The 19,652-nt window shown below is 40.0% G+C and overlaps 1 protein-coding gene across 3 annotated transcripts in view; it reads left to right on the top strand.

Annotated features, from left to right (window-relative positions):
• Positions 1-19,652, top strand: part of LOC122539369 (alpha-1,3-mannosyl-glycoprotein 4-beta-N-acetylglucosaminyltransferase B-like) — a 247,271-nt gene that overhangs the window by 57,832 nt on the left and 169,787 nt on the right. For all 3 annotated transcript variants that reach the window (XM_043674129.1, XM_043674130.1, XM_043674128.1), the window contains exon 2: positions 16,852-17,040. In XM_043674129.1, the coding sequence (XP_043530064.1) occupies positions 16,852-17,040 (189 nt within the window). The remainder of the gene's footprint in view (positions 1-16,851; positions 17,041-19,652) is intronic.

Below are 19,652 nucleotides of genomic sequence, written 5' to 3'. Positions count from 1 at the left end.
AAATGACAGGATAGTGCCAAGAGGTACTCAGCTGAAGGATGAACTATACATGTCCCTCAGAAGTCCTCTCTCATGACTCTTTAAAGGTGACTGGGTCCTCCATCTCCACTCTGGCTAGCCCCTCCAAGCCTTGCAGATTGAAGCAGAGGAGAGTCCACAAATCACTGGCAAGATGACCCTCAGAATGTCTGGGTTATCTACACACAAGTGTCACCAGGTCACACAAATAAATCTCTTGAACCAATAAACTCTTTGGCTGTGCACGTTTCATTCACCCCAACTGCAGAACCCGGGACAAGACTTGGACATGGTGGGAGGGATATTTGCAGGATTATTCATTTTTGGATAAATTTACTTGTCTTTGTACTGATCCAATTTGTTTGAGTACAGGTCATTCTGCTATAATGCAAATTTTGTTAATGTGATTAATGAATAAGGGGCAACTGTTTCGATAGCGCGAACTTTTAAGATGTGTGTTGGCTGTAATGTGATTACACCACCAATGCTTCAAGCACTGTTTCTAAAGCGCAATTTTTCTATAATGCGGGGTTGCACAAGAATGCAAGTATTGCGTTATAGAACAAATACCTGTATATGTGTAGCCCTGAACTGTGCCAACATGATATTGAACTTCATCTCTCTGTAGAATGTACCAGGGATCTGGTTATACTGAGAACTTGCTGCAGCACGTGAAAACAAGATGAACATGGCCTTCACAAAATAAGTTTTGCTGACGCCATTACCCCTCATGATCATACACCCCTACTCTTTCCTTGGCCTCTGTGTGCAAAAATGTTGGTGTGAATGAGGTGTTTGTCATTGTTTGGGACAGGGAACTGTACAATACAAAAGGAGACACAGCGTTAAGATCATCAAGGATTAGGCACCCCGCAGGACTGTGTGCTGTACAGTACTGTTCTGGTTGCAATGTGCTTTTATTCGAAATGCCTCACATCAATGCCTCACACTTATCCTGCCCACTCTGGGTGTGGCCACAGCATCTTCAATTTCTAACACGTTGGAAGGTAACAGTGAAAGCTTTTCACCCAGTGGCTTCCAACCTCCACCTCTACATGTTGGTGAGGCTCCAAACATCCAGATGAGCCTCAGCACGTCCCTTCTTGATCGTCCTTCCCGTAATCCCAAAGGCATCTCCCCAGGTTCCCGTCCACATGAGCTTGTAGCTGCTCACTATACATAGCCCCAACACCTGGTATATGAGGTGACGTTGCCAGGTGTGGCCATGCACTTTGCTCAAGTTGCCCCAGACTTTGGATCAAGCCATCTCCTACATTCGCCTGTTCCCATCCATGTTTTATGGTATACACCCCCCCCCCTTACAAATAATGTTGCCCCCTTCAAAATGGCCAGTACCCTCTCCTTTAGCCTACAGCCCCAATCTCCAAGAAGTGGCTTCTAGCAGAACTAATTGTTTCTCTCCAGAGGCCATGGACATTCCACCAAAAAGCTCTACCCAACTGACACTAACTTTTATTTGGCTAAGATTCAGTCCCACTGGTTTAGCACTGACAAGTGCTGTGAACAGTAGCCTCTCTAGTAGCCATGCTACAGCTCTTCACTTTCACTCACCAACGGCTTCCATGCTTGCCAGTTTCAGTAAAGGAATATTCCCTGCTGTACCCTTGCCTTGGTGACCCTGATGAATTAAACCAAAATTTATTGTCTCTTAGAATATTTAAATGCCTTTTATGACAAATGTACAGACATTCCCTGACCACTTCAAGCACAGCTGGATAAAAGCCAGAAGAGGGTGGGATCCTTGACCAATAGTCACTTTAGGAGATTTACTCTCTGCACACATCCAAATCTACCTCCTGGGATAAATTCCCCGAGAGATAAGAGTGCAATCTTTTGATCCAAGGCTGCCTTTGTTTCTTAACTTTGATAGTATAATTTGTTACTTCTTTTTTATTTTCTGCCTTTTCATTTCCTTAGCAATTAGTTTGCTGTGTATTTAGGGTTGCCTTGTAACCAAAGGGGATTTGTCGAGCTGGTGAACTCAATAAACTCTTCCATTTGCACCATCAGCTTTGTTTCTTGATTTTAGTTGAATAGCATCATGAATTTCAGTTGATATTAATCCAAACCTCAGTGAAAAATATAATATTTTCCTCCCAAGTTTCATCAATTAATTATTTTGTGTTTGTTTTTGGGTGGGACTTACCAAGGTTAGAGGTGTTAATTCAGAATAATGAAAATATTTCTACTTTTCTATGTCTATTTCAACATCAAGCAATACAAGTTCTAGTAAAACAAATTTTTTTTTGATGAATCACTGTTGACCAGACCTTTGGACTAACTCAGCCACTCATCTGTAAGCATGCTGGAATATGTTATATCTGATTGAGAGGGCAGAACTACTCTCTGTTTCATTTCTCATCCAAAAGAAAGTATTTACAACTATGCAGATCGCCCTCAATATTATATTGTAATGATATCCTGGATCATGTATTCAAATCCTGAAGGTGACTTGAATTTATAAGATTAGATTCCCTACAGTGTGGAAACAGGCCCTTCGGCCCAACCAGTCCACACCGACCCTCCGAAGAGTAACCTACCCAGACCCATTTCCCTCTGACTAATGCATCTAGTGCTATGGGCAATTTAGCATGGCCAATTCACCTAAGCTGCACATCTTTGGACTGTGGGAGGAAACCGGAGGTCCCGGAGGAAACTCACGCAGATACGGGGAGAATGTGCAAACTCCACACAGACAGTTGTCTGAGGTGGGAATTGAACCCGGGTCTCTGGCACTGTGAGACAGCAGAGCTAACCACTGTGCCACCATGAATTGGCCATGCTAAATTGCCCGTAGTGTTAGGTGAAGGGGTAAATGTAGGGAAATGGGTCTGGGGGTGGGTTGCTCTTTAGAGGGTCGGTGTGGACTTGTTGGGCCGAAGGGCCTGTTTCCACACTGTATTTATCTGGTGCTGTGAAGCAGCAAGATTCACTTATGTATGCAATAGATTTCAGACTGAAATCTATGTGTTTGAAAACCATGTGCACATGGGGCTAGTACATTGTTTCTTATTCTAGGCATTTTGCATTCACATAGAGCATTGAGAAAAGAATTTTCCTTTATTTTTCTTTAAAGATGGGAATAGTGGATCAAGAAAACATTAGTTTCAGTGCAAAAATTATTGCAGCACTGAAGCTTGAAAAGTGATGAATAAAATGAAAACTATACCGTAAGGTTCCGCGTACCTGGTGCTCTGGGTAGGGGGTTTACAAACTGGACAGGTGGAACACTATTGTATCTGGTGCCAAAATGACATCTTGGAAATAATCAGCTGTCAGTAGGATGGCAAGATCTTACACCACAAGGATGAATTTTGTTAAACTGGGCTTTCTCTTGCAAAATTTCAACAAAGTTTATTTTTAGATATATTAATGGAAGTAACCCCCAAGAATATTAAATAGTGGGAACATTTCACTGACGTAATCTTTCACATTGGTACATGCCCAGAATAGATAGTTGATATTATTGAATATCCTGAACTTTTATTGGTGCAGCTCCAATCCTTTATCCATAGGTAAAGCAAATATATTCTTTATTAAAGATTTTCGCCATGGGATAATTTCAATATCCTAGAGTCATATAGCATGGGTCAGACCCTTGGGTTCAACTGGTCCACGTCGACCATGTTCCCAAACTAAACTAGTCCCACCTGCCTGCTCCATTCAAATCTTTCCTATTCATGTACTTATCTAAATGTCTTTGAAACATCATAACTGTATGTGCACCCACCATGTCCTCTGACAGTTCATTCCGCACAATAATCACACTGTGTAAAAAAAAATTGTCCTTCATGTCCTTGTTAAATCTTTCTCCTGTCACCATAATAATATGCCCCTAGCTTTGAACAGCCCCACTTGGTGATTTTATAAACTTCCCTAAGGTCACATGTCAAAAAGTATAAGCCTATTTTTATAGCTCAAACTCTCAATTGCAGGCAATATCCTGACAAATCTTTTCTGAACCCTCTCCAGTTTAATAGTATCTTTCCTATAACAGCGCAACCAGAACTGCACATTGTACTCCAGAAGACACAAATATGTACATATACATGTGACATCACCACAGGAAATGACGTCACCAACCCAAGGAAACATAAACACATAAATAGAAAGTGGATCATTAATGCCAGTGCTTCACCGGAGGTTCACTGATGGTGTTACCTAGTATGGTGATAATACGTCTGAAAACGAACCTTCCAGCTCAGTGAGCAAACTTCTATCCAGAGTGTACATATACCTTAACCATTTTCATTAAATTGCACCATGACTACTTTTTATATCACTTTGCATTTATATAGCATTTTTCACAATGACCAGGCATGTCAAAGTGCGAACCAATAGCAAAATACATTTAAAGTGTAGTTACTGTTGTAAAGTAGGAATAATGGCAACCAATGTATGCACAACAGCTTTTACAAACAGTAACAATGGGTAAATTTTTGTGGTGTCAATCGAAGGATGAATATTGGCAGAAATCAAGGAGAACTCTCTTGCTTTGTTCAAAGTTGTGCTTTGTAATATTTTGCATGCACCTGAGAAGGCAGTTGGTGGCCTGGGTTCAACATTTTATCTGAAAGAAAGTGCATTCAACTGTACAGACTCCTTTTGCACTGTCTGTCTAGGTTGTCAGCCTTTATTTTGGGTGGAGTTGGATTTCAGCCTGGAACTCGGTCTCAGAGGCAAGAATGCTACCAATTGAGCCATGATTCGTGATTCATGTTTAATAGGGTGATGCAAATGATAATGAGTCAGCAGTTTTCTTTACATCTCTCTCAGTTTTTATTACCACTGTAGTCAATATCTCGCCTAACATCTCATAACACTTCACAAACAATGCGTTCCTTTTGATATAGAAACATAGAAACTAGGAACCGGAACAGCTTAATAGACCATTACAGCCTGCTCTGCTGTTCCATACAATTATGGCTGATCTTCTATTTTGACTCCATATTCCCATTTTCTATCCAACCCATTGATGCCTTTAGTATCGAAAAACTGATCAGTCCCTTTCTCGAATATATTCAGTCACCTGGGCTTCTGTGATGGCAAATTAGTCAACTTCTCCTTCTACAGTAGATCTGCCTTCCCTGGTATCAGCCTATGAAGCTTCACTGCACTCCTTCTATGGTGAATATACCCTTTCTTAGGTAGTGAGATCAAAACTACACACAGTATTCCAGGTACAGTCTCACCAAGGCCTTTTATACATGCAATAAGGCATCATTACATCTGAACTCTAATCTTTTTGCAATGAAGGCCAACATACCATTTGCCTGCTGTCATAAAGCTGATCTTTTTTTCTAAAAGCTGTTCTTTTTCTCAAGGAAAATGTGTCCTTGATTTTTTTTTCAGAGGGGTTGTAAAACAGTCCTGGCTCCAAATCGACTGGGTTTGGTCAGAGGTAAAAGGGTATTAAGAGGTCTCTTTGACTATACGTTAACAGATGAGTCTTTAGGCCAAAGCTTTTATTGTTTAGAAGTGACCTGTACAATGAAAGGGGAGTGGCCAGTCCTGGAAACTGAAGTTAAGTTATGATCAGTTCACCTGTGGAGCTGTGTGGAAACAGGCTGCTAAACTCTGTCTCCTTCTGCCCCTCTAACTTTGACCTGTAAGCTTTTGTCTCATTTTTATTCTGTTTAAAGGGTTTGTTTATTTGGGACTGCTGTGTATATTTGGAACAGCATAATTAAGTCTAGTTTGGACAGACTCAGTTCTGGAGGTGTTCTTTACTCTGTCCTTTGTGTTTGTGTTTCATTCCATAATTTTGTGAATAAATTTTTGTCTGTTTTAAAACCTGGTAGTCAACCTAGCTAACTCAAATGGCTAATTCTCACTGTACACTTAACAAACCAAATTGCAAAGTTATGGTCTCGGCTACCTGCTTCAGAATGTTTTGAGTGGTCTGGCATAATTCGTAACACTCCCTAATTACTTATTGCATCTTCCTGTTTATTTGACTGGGATACAAGGACATTGAGATCCATTTGTACACTCACACTTTCACCACCCCCCCCCCCCCCCCCGCATCCATACAGCAGAACTACCCATGGTGTCATGGACCTGACTACCACTACTATTCAGTGAGAAGTCATCTCTTCCAATAGTATCCAAAATGCTGTAACTATTAGAGACAGCCACAGGGCTTCCTGCACTATCTGTGTTCCCGGCATGGGATGTTTGGGTATTGTTATGCAAAATTATTGTGTCAGCCATTTTGCATTGGCAATGTCCTATATATAGCCATGAGTAATGAATATTAGCCTGTTATTCTGACCATTAATATTACGTCCAATTTTCTCAGTAAACTGTTTACTTGCACAACCACCAAGCAGCCCTAAAAATACTGTGCAGGCTGATTAAAGTTACTGTGTGCCTGGCCATGCAAAATAAAAGGAGCCCTTACAGGGAAATGGTGAGGCTACACGCAGCAGAGAAAAAAAATACATTGATTAGTTTTAAAAAGAAATGCACAAACCTTGCCAAAATGTTCACAAGACAAGTTTGTGACAATTGCGTACAGCCCTACATTTTATGTGAATTTCCAGATTGGTCCTTTTTGCATTATTGTCCTATTATATTAGAATTGGACAAAGGCATGGTGGCTCAGTGGTTAGCACTGCTGCCTCACAGCGCTAGGGACCCAGGTTCGATTCCAGCCTCAGGCAACTGTCTGTGTGGAGTTTGTACATTCTCCATGTATCTGCGTGGATTTCCTCCCGCAGTCCAAAGAAGTGCAGTCTAGGTGAATTGGCCATGATAAATTGCCTGTAGAGTTAGGTGCATTAGTCAGAGGGAAATGGGTCAGGGTGGTTTGCTCTTTGGAAGGTCGGTGTGACTTGTTAGGCTGAAGGGCCTGTTTCCACACTGTAGAGGAATCTAATCTAAAATTATTACTTTTCTGCTAATAACTGGAAAAACCACAAACTTGTTTTATTTGTTCACAAAATGTCCCTAAGGGTTCTGGCTTACCGCCACTTCTCATGGGTATTTACGTCTGGATAATAAAAGCTAGCTTAGTCAGCGATGCCCAAATCCTCACGAACAAATTTAAAAGATCATAGGAACAGCATTAAACCAAATTTTCCATTCAATAGATTGTGGCTGATTATTATCAGAACTCTATTTACCCTCCTTGGTTTCATACCGCTTAGTAAATTTGCCCATCAGAAATCTGTTAATTCAGTTTTGAAATTATTGAGAATATCAATTTAGAGTTCTCTCAAGCTTGACATGTGTATATGATTCAATCTTACAATAAATGAAAATCACCTGTAATTGATCAGCAGTGGTTACTTGTCAAAGTTTTGTTTTCTGTATTTAACTGAACCCATAGCTATGGCCGTACTCGTCAAAGCGCAGAATTGCATGTTTTTTCATCTAGATTGTCGAAATTTATTTGAAACTTTTTCCAGTGGCTATTTCTCATATTTTTTCCTTACACCATTTCCTGATGTGTGGTGTGTCCATGCCTATAATTTTACTATAAGTCGTTAACAAAGTCTACAGTCTAGAAACAATTGCATTCCATAGAATATTCTTTCAGAAACAAAAGGTGAGAAAATGAAATACCAACAAGCACCATGGAAAATTTAATTCGGGTTTCTCCATTGGGGATTTTTGTAAAATCAGGACTTCTGCTATAACTGGAGATCAGAAAAGGCAGCTTGAGTCCATTTCTTCAGGATAAATTTCCTTGTGTTGCATTTGGACAGTAGCTATGGATGAAAATGCGTTGGCGAGATTCTGCAAATTGAGATTACTAATTTTTCAACTCAAATGTTTGACAAAATGTTGGCGTACATAATCAGTCATTGTATCAAACATTCAATGATAGCTTTATTAAGAATGAAGGACCATGACTCAGATGTGAAAAGACACTTTAATAGCATATTTGTGAACAATAACCCCTTAACTGAACTGCTGAAATCCAAAACCATAATAATGTCGCATACTATGACATGGAATGTCTTCTGAGGAAGATGCATTTCAACTTCAGCCACCCAGCGTAAGATGATCTCTGAAACTCATTTTGTTTGTTCAGAAACAGCATAATGGGCCAAGGATTATACTATGGAATAGTAAGATAGAATGGCTGTAAAATTGGGCTCTATCCAGATCATTGTTATCTGTCACAAAAGCTAGAGTCACAAAATTGGTGGATGACCTCTCCCCAGCCAGTTCTGCCATGCCTTGCATAGCATACAGTGTTTTGGAAAGGAACTAGTGCAGGTATGCTGTGCATGCACCAGAAGCATGCAGAGTAGGTAGATCAAAAATTTGCCACTGAACTTTTGTTCAGCTCCTTGGAGATGACTTTCGGCTAATTGAAGGACCATGTCGCTTTTCCAGGGATTCAGATTTCCCAATGTTACTTGGAGCTATCAGTTGAATCCAGGAGACTCTGAGTTGCAAAGCAATAAGGAGATGTACTGCACCGTTCATTTTTAAAAACTTATTCTTTCATGGAGATTGGCTGCATTAGATAAGCCAGGATTTATTGTACAGCCCTGAAAGGCTCTTGAGAAGCTGGTGGTGAACTGCAGACACCATGCTATAGAATTTAGGAAGTGAGTTGCAGGATTTTGATACAGCAACAGTGAAGGAACAGTAATATAACTCCAAATTAGGATGGTGTGTAACTTGGAGGGAAGCTTGGTAGTGGTGGAGTTCCTTTATCCTTCTTGTTGGTAGAAATTATGGGCTTGAGAAGTACAGTTGGAGGAGGTTTGGTGAGTTACTGCAGTGTGTCTTGTAGATGATGCAGCCACTATGTTTGACGGTGGAGGGAGTGAAGAATGATGATGTACCAACAAAGGAGGCTGATTTGATTTGGATGATGATGAGCTTCTTAAATGTTGTTAGAGATGCTTTTGTACAAGAAAGTGGACAGTATTCTATCATACTTTTAACTTGTGCCTTATAGATGATGGAAAGACTTTATGGAATTAGATGTGAGCTATTTCATTACAGAATTCCCAACCTCTGACCAGCTGCTGTAGCTGCAGTATTCAGATTATTGTCAATGGTGACTCATAGGATATTGTTAATGGGAGATTCAGTAATGATGATAAAGCAGATCAGGTAGGCACCTTTATACTGGTATGTCATATATTGTGATGTAAACTAACAGCATTAAAGGTACAGACCTATTTCACAATATCCCCCCTTTTCCCTTTAAAGAAGAGGAACCCTTTTCCGATAAGATGGAAAATGATTTGTATAGCTGCATTTAGATAATGGATTTAGTTAAACTTTTGGTGGATGTATGACAAAATCAGATCTAATCATTCTACACTTATCTGATTTTTGCTGTGCAGCTTCATCTGCAGTGTGCTGTCTTTCATTGATGATGATTTGTATCATTAGATGTTGATTGTCATCGGTATGGGAGTTATCATGCTGGGTCATGAGCGGTTGATTTTGTGCAGCTTTGGTGTGTTGCCTGGTTCTTCACAGGTCTTCATTCCTGCTCATTACAATGTCACATGACCTAGACTGAACATATGTCATTGCATCTGGTCACACGTGTGATTGTATGAAAATCTCAAACTCTCATGCTTTGTCCTGGTTTAAGTTGGTTTTTGCCACTTTAACGGTCTGATCACATGATGTCATGATGATGTAATCAGCCATTTTGAGTGGGAAACAGCTTAATCTAATCTTGCTGTCTGTTAAATGAGCAGCACCTTGATAAAGCTCCTGCAGTTGAACACTTTGGACTTATGGTCCTTCTTGGAATGTGACAGGCTGCCGGCTTGATGATCATGCTCGTCTACCATTTTCTTTGTTCTTCTCAACAACATGTCATGCACATGTGGTTAGATGGTCAGAATGTGTGAGGGAAGAACAATATGGGTCTGTCTCCAAATATGAGAAGTACCAGTGAAGAGAAACTGTTGCCTTGAGGAGTATCACGGAGATTTAGCATAGCTATCTGAACATATTGTCAAGTGGCTTTACACTTGACGATGGTGGATTTTACTGTATGAACAATGTCCTGTGAGACTGCTTGACTGAGAATAGTGAGGAGAGAGATAATATATTGAACACTCCATTTCTGGACATGTGTTGAAGGTTGTCAGCGAACTATTGTCAGATGCAATTTATTGAGGAGTGCTAAACATATTGAATATAGCAGTATCAGTGACCATTACACTAGGGATACCTTTGATTCATTGTACAACAGCAGACTCAAAGGAGTTGGTCACCAGAACATAGTTGTATCCTTGAACATGGAAAAGATCAGTTGCGATTCTTGTACAGTGAGAATAAATTTCTTGTGGAAAGGGAGGTTCTCTCAATGGTTGAAGTTAATGGCATTGACAGATCTCACAAATTTAATTAGTTGATACATGTCCTTATTTATATTGCAGCATAAATATAAGGATTCATATACCAATCTCTTGATTTTTTTTTGGTGTGACTAATACATAAATATGGCTTAGCATGTCTTCATGTAAGTGTGTGGAATTACCACTTCTTTGCCTTTGGAAATTATACTCCTAATGTGTCCCATATCATCTCCGAATGACCAGAATGAATGTGCTAGCTTAGGGATCTTTTGGGTGCATTCAGACAACCCAGTGATGATGGTCATTGTGAGCTGTTGCAGCTAGTAATCTCTGAAATGGCTTGCTGAACCTACTGTATCAGGCTATGATCAAAATGTTGCAAATGACCAAATTAGGTCAATGTTAAAGCTGTGTTCCAAATCACATTCAATAATATTGGTTTGTAGGTTTAAAGGAATATCTTTGTTCTTAGCAGCGTTTGGAAGTTGCCTAAAAGTAGTTTTTTGGGGACCAGAATTTAAATGTAATAATTTGGAAACTAGTTAAACTTCTAAATTGTACCCTTGGATCTTTGAAGTAGTCATTGGTGTCTGGAAGTGCACTTGAGAAAGGTTCTGGATAATTAATTTCTAATGTTTTGTGGTCGGTATGAACAATGAAATGCTTACATAAGTAGGAAACCATTTTATTTCAAAAATAAAACAGATTTCTTTTCAATACAGTTTTACCTGATTTGTCCTTAGAACCTTAGCACCAAACACGTTCGATTTGCAGTCCTGCAATAGCCATGCTCCAAGCATTTCTGGGAAGTATCTTCCTCCAATTGGTAAGCTCAGAGGATCATCATATTGCAAAACACACTGGTTGGATGATTAAGAATTTTTGAAACATTGAAAAGTAACCTTGTGATCTTTCAACCTCATGTATGGTGCATTTTTATGGACAAGAATTTCAAGAGGATATACTCAGTTGCTAAATTTGGAAAATAGAGGGATAAGAGTTTTTTAAACATTCCAAGAGATGTTTGTAAAATTATCTTTGTCTTGTGGTGTAGGCTGGGATCAGAGATGTACAGTTCCAATGTTTACAAGACATTTGGATAAATACATAAGTAGGAAAAGGTTGGAGGGATATGGGCCAAATGCAAGCAGATAGAACAAGTTTAGTTTGGGAACATGGTTGGTATGAACTAATTGGACCATGCTGTATGTCTCTTTGACTATATGATTCTATTTAACAAATGTTCCATTCCAGATTTCTCCTGCCTATTGTGAAGGCCTTGACACATTGAGTTACAGTTCAAAAGGTGTCAGCTCCTCAGTGACAATTATGACTATGCGAGCCTCAAGAGTGAGTGGCAGTATTTAACCAGGATCTATATCAGAAACTTTTAAAAACCAGCAGAGGACAATAAAAAAGCAATAAGGCAGGGTGGGGGGCAGGGGAGGAGAGGTGAGAACTCTCCTTTAACTCCATAGCAGTCCCAGTCAATATTTGGAAAATTAAAACCCCTACTATTACAATCGTATTATTCTCACATATATCTGAGATCTATCTACATATTTGCTCCTCAATTTTCTTCTGACTACTGGGGGGGCCTATAGTGCAATCGCAACAAGATGATTATCCCTTTCTTATTTCTAATTTCAACCCATATGTTTTCATTGGATGGTCCTTCAGAATTGTCCTCTCTAATTACAGTAGTAATGTGTTCCTTAATTAAAAATACCACTCCCTCACCTCTCATGCCTCCCTTCCTACAGCATCTAAAATCTGGAACATTGAGCTGCTAGTCCTGTCCTTCCCTCAGCCAAGTTTCTGTAATAGCTATGATGTCCTAGTCCCATGTTACAATACATGCCCTGAGTTCATCCGCCTCACTTGTAAGACCCCTTTCTTGAAATAAATGCAGTTTAATTCTTCAGGGTTATCTTGTTCTCTCTCTTGCTGTTGTCCATCTTTTCCAATTAACTTGCTCTTTTCTGATTCAGAACCATCCTCATCTGTCTTTCTATTTTCATTTCAACTTAGGAACCCCTCACACTCCCTCTCTAATAGTTTACAAGCTCCTGAAATAAAATTAGCAAATCTCCCCACCAGGATATTTCCCATTCAGGAGAAACCCATCCCTTTTGAACAAACCTTTTCTACCCCAGAAAAAATCTCAATGATACAAGATTCTGAATCCCTGCTGAAACTTTATTGCTGGAACAGCACAGCAGGTCAGGCAGCATCCAGGGAACAGGAGATTCGACGTTTCGGGCACAGGCCCTTCCTCAGGAATCAAGGATGCCTTCCTTGAAGAAGCTCTCTGCCTGATTCCTGAAGAAGGGCCTGTGCCCGAAACGTCGAATCTCCTGTTCCCTGGATGCTGCCTGACCTGCTGTGCTGTTCCAGCAATAAAGTTTCAACTTTGATCTCCAGCATCTGCAGACCTCACTTTCTCCTCTGAATCCCTGCACATTGCACCAACTCTCCAGCCATTGATTTATCTGACCTATCCTTTTAGTCCTTTGCTCATTAGAACTTGACACTGGGAGTAAACCAGACATTACTACTTTTAACCTTTGACCTAACCTCTCATATTCACTCTGCAAAGCCTTAACCCTTATCCTAACTATGTCGTTTCTACCAATGTGTACAAGAACGTCCTGCTTCTTACTCTCCCTTTTGACGATATGCTTCAAATGGTTTGATGCGTCTTTAACCCTGACACAAGGAAAACAATATACTGTGTCCGTGATTCACACTCACTGCCACAGAATGTCCTGTCTGTGCCCTTGACAGAAGAGTCCCTTGTAGCAATTTTTAAAAAAATATATTTTCGATTTAAAAAAAAGAAAAGTTTTTTTTTGACTATTACAACAAATACAAACAATTCAAATTTATATTAAAAAACAAACCCCTAATTACATAAATAAATAATAGCTAATAACTAAGCTAAAAAGGAAAATCTTAACAATAATAATAATGATAATAACCATAACACAGCTCAGCAAAACAAAGCAATAGCCCTCGATCATCAAGCGCATAAGTTTACACAAATTCATAAGTTCATAGTTCCTCCCCTCTGGATATCAAATCCATTACATAGAATTGCCGTGGCTATATAAAGGCTCTTAGTAACATGGCAGACAAATTTGTATCCTGGTAGTCCAAAAAAGGTCACTATGTCTGATAGAAATTCTCAGTTTTATGGTGCACCATACTCGTAAGGAAGTCCAAGGGGATGTGCTCCATGACTAACGTTTGCCAGCCCGCCAGCCCTGGGGGATTTTCCAAAGCACACCCTAACAGAATGTTCTTTCTGGCACAAAAAATGAGGATACGGCAAAGCCTTTTTTTGTGTGCATCTAATGAAAGTGAATTAACAAAGCCAAGAAGCAGAGATACCGAGTCCATCTCCACCTCCGTCCCCAAGACCTTCTCTATTTTGCTTACCACAGTGCTGCAGTATACCCGCAGTCTCTGGCAGGACCAGAGACAATGAGTGAGTGTGCCCATGCTCCACGTTACATTTAGGACACGTTGGAGATGCTCCCGCTTTAAATCTAGCGGTCTGGGGCCAGATGGACCCTGTGGAGAATCTTGAATTGCAAGGCATGAGTCTGTTGTAAAATGAGATCCTTCTTGCATTTTCCCAGATATCCTCCCATTTTTCAAAAGAGATCTCAACATCCGGCTCCCTTTCCCATACCTTACAGAGTCATTTGATCTCGTTTGAGGGACCCTCTCCCAATAGATGATAAGTGTTGCTAACAGATAATGTACCCTCAGCAGTCAACCGCCTCTTCTCCATGTCAGACCTATAAGGATCAGTTAAAGATGTGGTCACTTTTTGTATGAAATTGTTCTAATTTGAAAGAAAGAAAAGAGGTCCCTCATTTTGAAAGAAAGAAAAGAGGTACTGGGCAATTCATACTTCCGAGCCAACTGGTCAAAAGACATCAGTAAGTCCCTTTGAATAAATCACCCTGGCAAGACACGCCCCTAGCTGCCCATAGTTCAAACCCAGAGTCCATCATCCCTGGCTGAAAACCCGGCATACCAACTATGGGTGTCAAAAATGAGGTTTTGGCAATTATTGCCTTCACTCTGACACATTGCCCTCCATGCCTTGACAGTGTTGATGACTGTTGGGCTATGGCAATAGTCCTTAACTGTTCTCATTTTGACTAAGAACATCAGGCTAATAAGGGGGCCTCTTGCCTGAGATGCTTCGATGTCCCACCAAAGTGAATGAGGGTTCCCCCGGGCCCAATCATTCACATAAGATAGCAACGAGCTTAACTGATAGTTGTTGATATCTGGGAGGCCCACTCCTCCCTGTCTGTGAGGTAACTGGACTTTAGTCAGTTTAATTAGGGGCTGCTTGTGATACCAGATAAAGGAACTAAACCAGCCGTTCAGTCTTCTAAATATTTTCTTGGTAAAATGCAGAGGAAGTATTTACATAGGATACAACAGGCAGGGCAGAATGTTCATTTTAATGAGGGCTATCTGACCTAACCAAGAGATCGGAAGTACCTCCCATCTACGAAGGTCTTGCTTCATACTGTTGAATAAATGGGCAAAATTGGCTTCAAATAGCCGATCAAAAACGGGAATAATAAACATCCCTAAGTAGAGAAAGCCCTCCTGTGACCATCTAAAGGGGAACTGAGATCCACCCTCAGGACCAGGCATTCTCAGGAGACCACCCATGGGCACGGCCTCTGACTTCGCAAAATTATAACCCGAGAAGCCACCAAAGAAATTGATGCATTGTATCAGGTATGGAACTGAGATTGTTGAGTTTGATAAGAGGACAAGAACATCATCCGCATACAGTGTGAACATATGTGACTTTGCCCCCACTTCTGGAGCGGTTATATTCAATGACCCAGTTTCCACTGCTTACTGGGAAAGAGAGTCTATGGGAAAGAGATCTTACTGAGAGATCATGTAAAACAGATATCAACAAATCAACGACCAGTTTTACAGCTCTCCCAATTTTCATTTCATCTGAATTCACTCCAGTATGGTGTTACAATGTGGAGGTCAATCACCTCTGCTAATTAAATCTAACACCCCAGAATAGCTCACCTTTCCTCGTAATCTGCTGAAAGTGTGTGAGTGAAAGAAAATCCCTGATTTCCACTGCTTAAAGAAAGCTAATAATTTATTTTCCTAATTCTAACAGTGAACATTAAACAAAAGCTATTAACAAATCCTCACCCTTTTTTTCTTAACTAATAACTATCTGACCCCAATTCTACAAAAATGCTGCCCCAATAACACAATTATTAAACATTAAATTAACTTAATCTCTCAAAGTCCATGCAGTCTCTTATGCAGTCTTCCTTCTGGTCTTCCGAATCTGCTGTCTTCTCCCTGGGTCGTTGTCTTACTTTTTATAGCGAGTGGCTTTGTATAAAATATCTTGGTACCTTTAATAGATTATGCTTTCTGAGAGATTTCTTTTGAGAGTCCCTTTCAGTTGTCATGTGCTCTCACGTTCAATGGGTAGTTAGCTCTAGCTCATTTTCAAAATGCCCTTGCCTTTTTATACCCCCAATATTGTACCTTCTCATTGGCTCGATGTTGTCAATACAGGTTGTTCTGCCATAACGCAGCAGTTGCATTCCTCTGCAAGTCCGTGCTATAGGAGATCACTATATCCATTCAGTAGAAAGTTTGCATTATCCAAACACTGTCCACAATTCATCAATTGTGTTATAGCCAATTTGTTTTAATGAAACGTGTGTTATAGCAGAGCGACCTGTACAATAAATTCAAATTCAATTGTATTTTGGTATCTTCGTCATAATTTAAATTAATTGGTTAAATTCAAATCCAGTTGCTTTAACATCAAAACAACCCCAAGCTGATTGTTACTTATTATCTATTCTCAGCACTCTTTCCACCAGTCATCCAATCACAGACACTTCCTCTCAGAATCTCTCAGCTCAGAAAAGGCACCTCTCTCTTAAAGTGACCATACACTCTTTTGACTTTATAACAATGGTACCAGGACAGGTGTTAAATGGGCTGTTAACTCAAGATCACCCATTTTACTTTCACCCTTTTTTATTCCAATTCACTTTTACCCATGCTTCCTAAGGAACAACAGCGAATACACTTTAAAAGTACTTCATAGTCTGTAAAACATTTGGAAGCACCCTGAAGCCAAGAAAGGTGTTATTTAAATGCAAGCATTTATTTTTATATTATCAAAATTCAAATGAGGCTGAACTGGGGAAATGATTTGGGTATGCTGCCATTTCTATCAAATGCTTGGTGGTCTCCCCTGTAACTCTACCCCAGCACCACCTGCTGCCAGCTACCTTGCCCTCATGCCAAGACCAAACCTGCAGAGTCCCATTGGTACAGACTAATTTTGTGAAATTTTACAGCCCCATCCAACCCACACTAAAACACATCTCGCTCCAAAAGTCAGACTGGAAATGTGATAAATGGAAAATAAAGTCATTAATTTGAAATGCAGAGGTATTACAGTAGCCTTTCTTATTTTTTTCAGAAGGTGATTATGAAATGATTGCGCATCAACACGAACTTTTGGAACTGAGTAACAGAATGCATATGGCCGAAAAAGAAAGTCTGAAACATTCGGAGGAATTGAAACTTGTCTTGAACAAGATAAAGCAAATAATAGCCGTGGACAAAAAGACACTGAATAATACATCTAGGAATTTCTCCAATTTTTCAGGTAAAATTCATAAGAATTTGTTGTATATTAAGTGCTAAATGGCATTAATTTGATTTTGCAAAGTTTCTACACTGGGAAAAGGATGTGATAATGATATCATTCAAACCTGTTCACCTAAAGACTGAGGCTTTTGCAACAAATAACTACAAAGAGTTACAGAAGGCAAAGGCAAAATGCTGGAGACTGAAATATCAGGAAATGGTGGAACTGCCCGGAAGGCCAACTGTACCACTTTAGATTGTTCGCATTCTGCTGTAGATACTGAATCCGTTAGCGTCCTCAACATTTCTGATTGTAGTTCAAGAAGCAATTACACTTGTTTCCAGAACATGTTGAGTCCCAGTTGGCAACACCTTGATTTTAAATTTCTCACCCTTGTTTTTGAACTCCTGCATGGCTTAGCGAATCCCAATCTCTGTAATGCTCCTGTGAAGCACTTTGGGGAGAAAAATTACCCGAGGAGTGCCATTTAAAATAACATCTTGTTATTTTGTTTCAACCACTTCCTGTGATAACGAGTTCTTGTATTCAGATAACACTAGCATTCCCGCTCTAGATAATGGAAAACCATTGACTGAGCTTTCTTTTTATCATTATTCCACAAATCCCACAGGAAAATGTTTGTGAAGCTTTGAGTACATTCAGCCTCAGTTCAATAAGAATTTCTAGGTAGGCAATGTGGATGCATTGGTGGTCATCTTTCAAGATTCTACTGACTCTGGAGCAATTCCTAAGGATTGGAGAGTAGCTAATGCAACCCCCAACTATTACAAAAAACAAATGGAGAGAAAACGGAAATATAGACCAGTTAGCCTGACATTAATAATAGGAAAAATACTGGAGTCCATCGTGAAAGATTTAATAGCACAGTACTTGGAACACAGTGACAGGATCAGACAAAATCAGCATGGATTGAAACATTTGACAAGTCTACTGGAACTTTTCAGGCACGTAACTGGTAGAGTTGACAAGGAGAAGCCAGTGGATGTGATTTGCTTGGATGTTCAGAAGGCTTTTGATAAGTTCTAAAAGAGAGTTTAACATGTAAAATTGAAGTGTGTAGAATTGGGGGTAATGTATTGACATGGACAGAGAACTAGTTGGCAAACAAGAAACCAAGGGAAAGAATAAATAAGTAATTTTCCAAGTGACAGGCATTGACTAGGGGTATACCACAGGAGTCAGGACTTGGATGCCAGTTATTCGCAATATATATTACTGATTTAGGTAGGGTGACTAAATTTAATATCTCCAAGTTTACAGATGACATAAAGCTCTGTTGGAGGGTTAACTGAGGAGATTGCAGAGGTATTTCAATATGTTTTGGATAAGTTGAGTGAATGGGAAAATTCATGACAGGTTAAGTATAATGTGGAATAAGTGTGAGGTCATCGACTTCTGTAGCAAAAACAGGAATGCAGATTATTAACAAAATGATGATAGATTGCAACAAGACCTGAGTAGCTTTGAACAGTCACTGAAAGTTCCACTCAATAAGCATGCAGGTGCAGCAGTCAAGAAGGTGAAAAGGCAAATTGTCTATTGGCCTAAGAAAGACCCTAAGAATTGGGAACAGGAGTAGGCTGTTCAATCCCTTCAGCCTGCTTCATTATTCAGTCGGATCATGGCTGATCTGATCTTCCTCATGTCCACTTTCCTGCACTTTCTGTGTAACATATTGAGAGGACTCGAATACAGGAGCAGGGATGTCCTGCTGCATTTGTACAGGGCCTTCGTGAGACCACACCTGGAGTATTGTGTGGGGTTTTTGTCTCCTCAGCTGAAGAAGGATGTTCTGGCCATGGAGGGAGTGCAATGAAAATTTGCCGGACTGATTCCTGGGATGGCAGAACTGATATACAAAGAGAGACCGGATCAGTTAGGACTACAAACTTGTAAGGAGATCTCAGCTATCTGTAAGAATAATAGGGTAGTTATGGTAGGGGATTTTAACTTTCCAAACATCAACTGGGACTGCCATAGTGTTAAAGGTTTAGATGGAGAGGAATCTCTTAAGTGTGTACAAGACAATTTTCTGATTCAATATGTGGACGTACCTACTAGAGAAGGTGCAAAACTTGACTTACTCTTGGGAAATAAGGCAGGGCAGGTAACTGAGGTGTCAGTAGGGGAGTACTTTGGGGCCAGCGACCATAATTCCATTCGTTCTAAAATAGTGATGGAAAAGGATAGACCAGATTTAAAAGTTGAAGTTCTAATTTGGAGAAAGGACAATTGTGACAGTATTAGGCAAGAACTTTCGAAAGCTGATTGGAGGCAGATGTTCGCAGGTAAAGGGACGGCTGGAAAATGGGAAGCCTTCAGAAATGAGATAACAAGAATCCAGAGAAAGTATATTCCTGTCAGGGTGAAAGGGAAGGCTGGTAGGTATAGGGAATGCTGGATGACTAAGGAAATTGAGGGTTTAGTTAAGAAAAAGAAGGAAGCATATGTCAGGTATAGACAGGATAGATCGAGTGAATCCTTAGAAGAGTAAAAAGCAAGTAGGAGTATACTTAAGAGGGAAATCAGGAGAGTAAAACGGGGACATGAGATAGCTTTGGCAAATAGAATTAAGGAGAATCCAAAAGGTTTTTACAAATATATTAAGG

The sequence above is a fragment of the Chiloscyllium plagiosum genome, chromosome 32 (genome assembly GCF_004010195.1).
Source record: "Chiloscyllium plagiosum isolate BGI_BamShark_2017 chromosome 32, ASM401019v2, whole genome shotgun sequence".
In the NCBI taxonomy this organism is placed as follows: domain Eukaryota; kingdom Metazoa; phylum Chordata; class Chondrichthyes; order Orectolobiformes; family Hemiscylliidae; genus Chiloscyllium; species Chiloscyllium plagiosum.
Note: the sequence above shows the minus strand (reverse complement) of the source record. Positions and strands in the feature narration are given on the sequence as shown.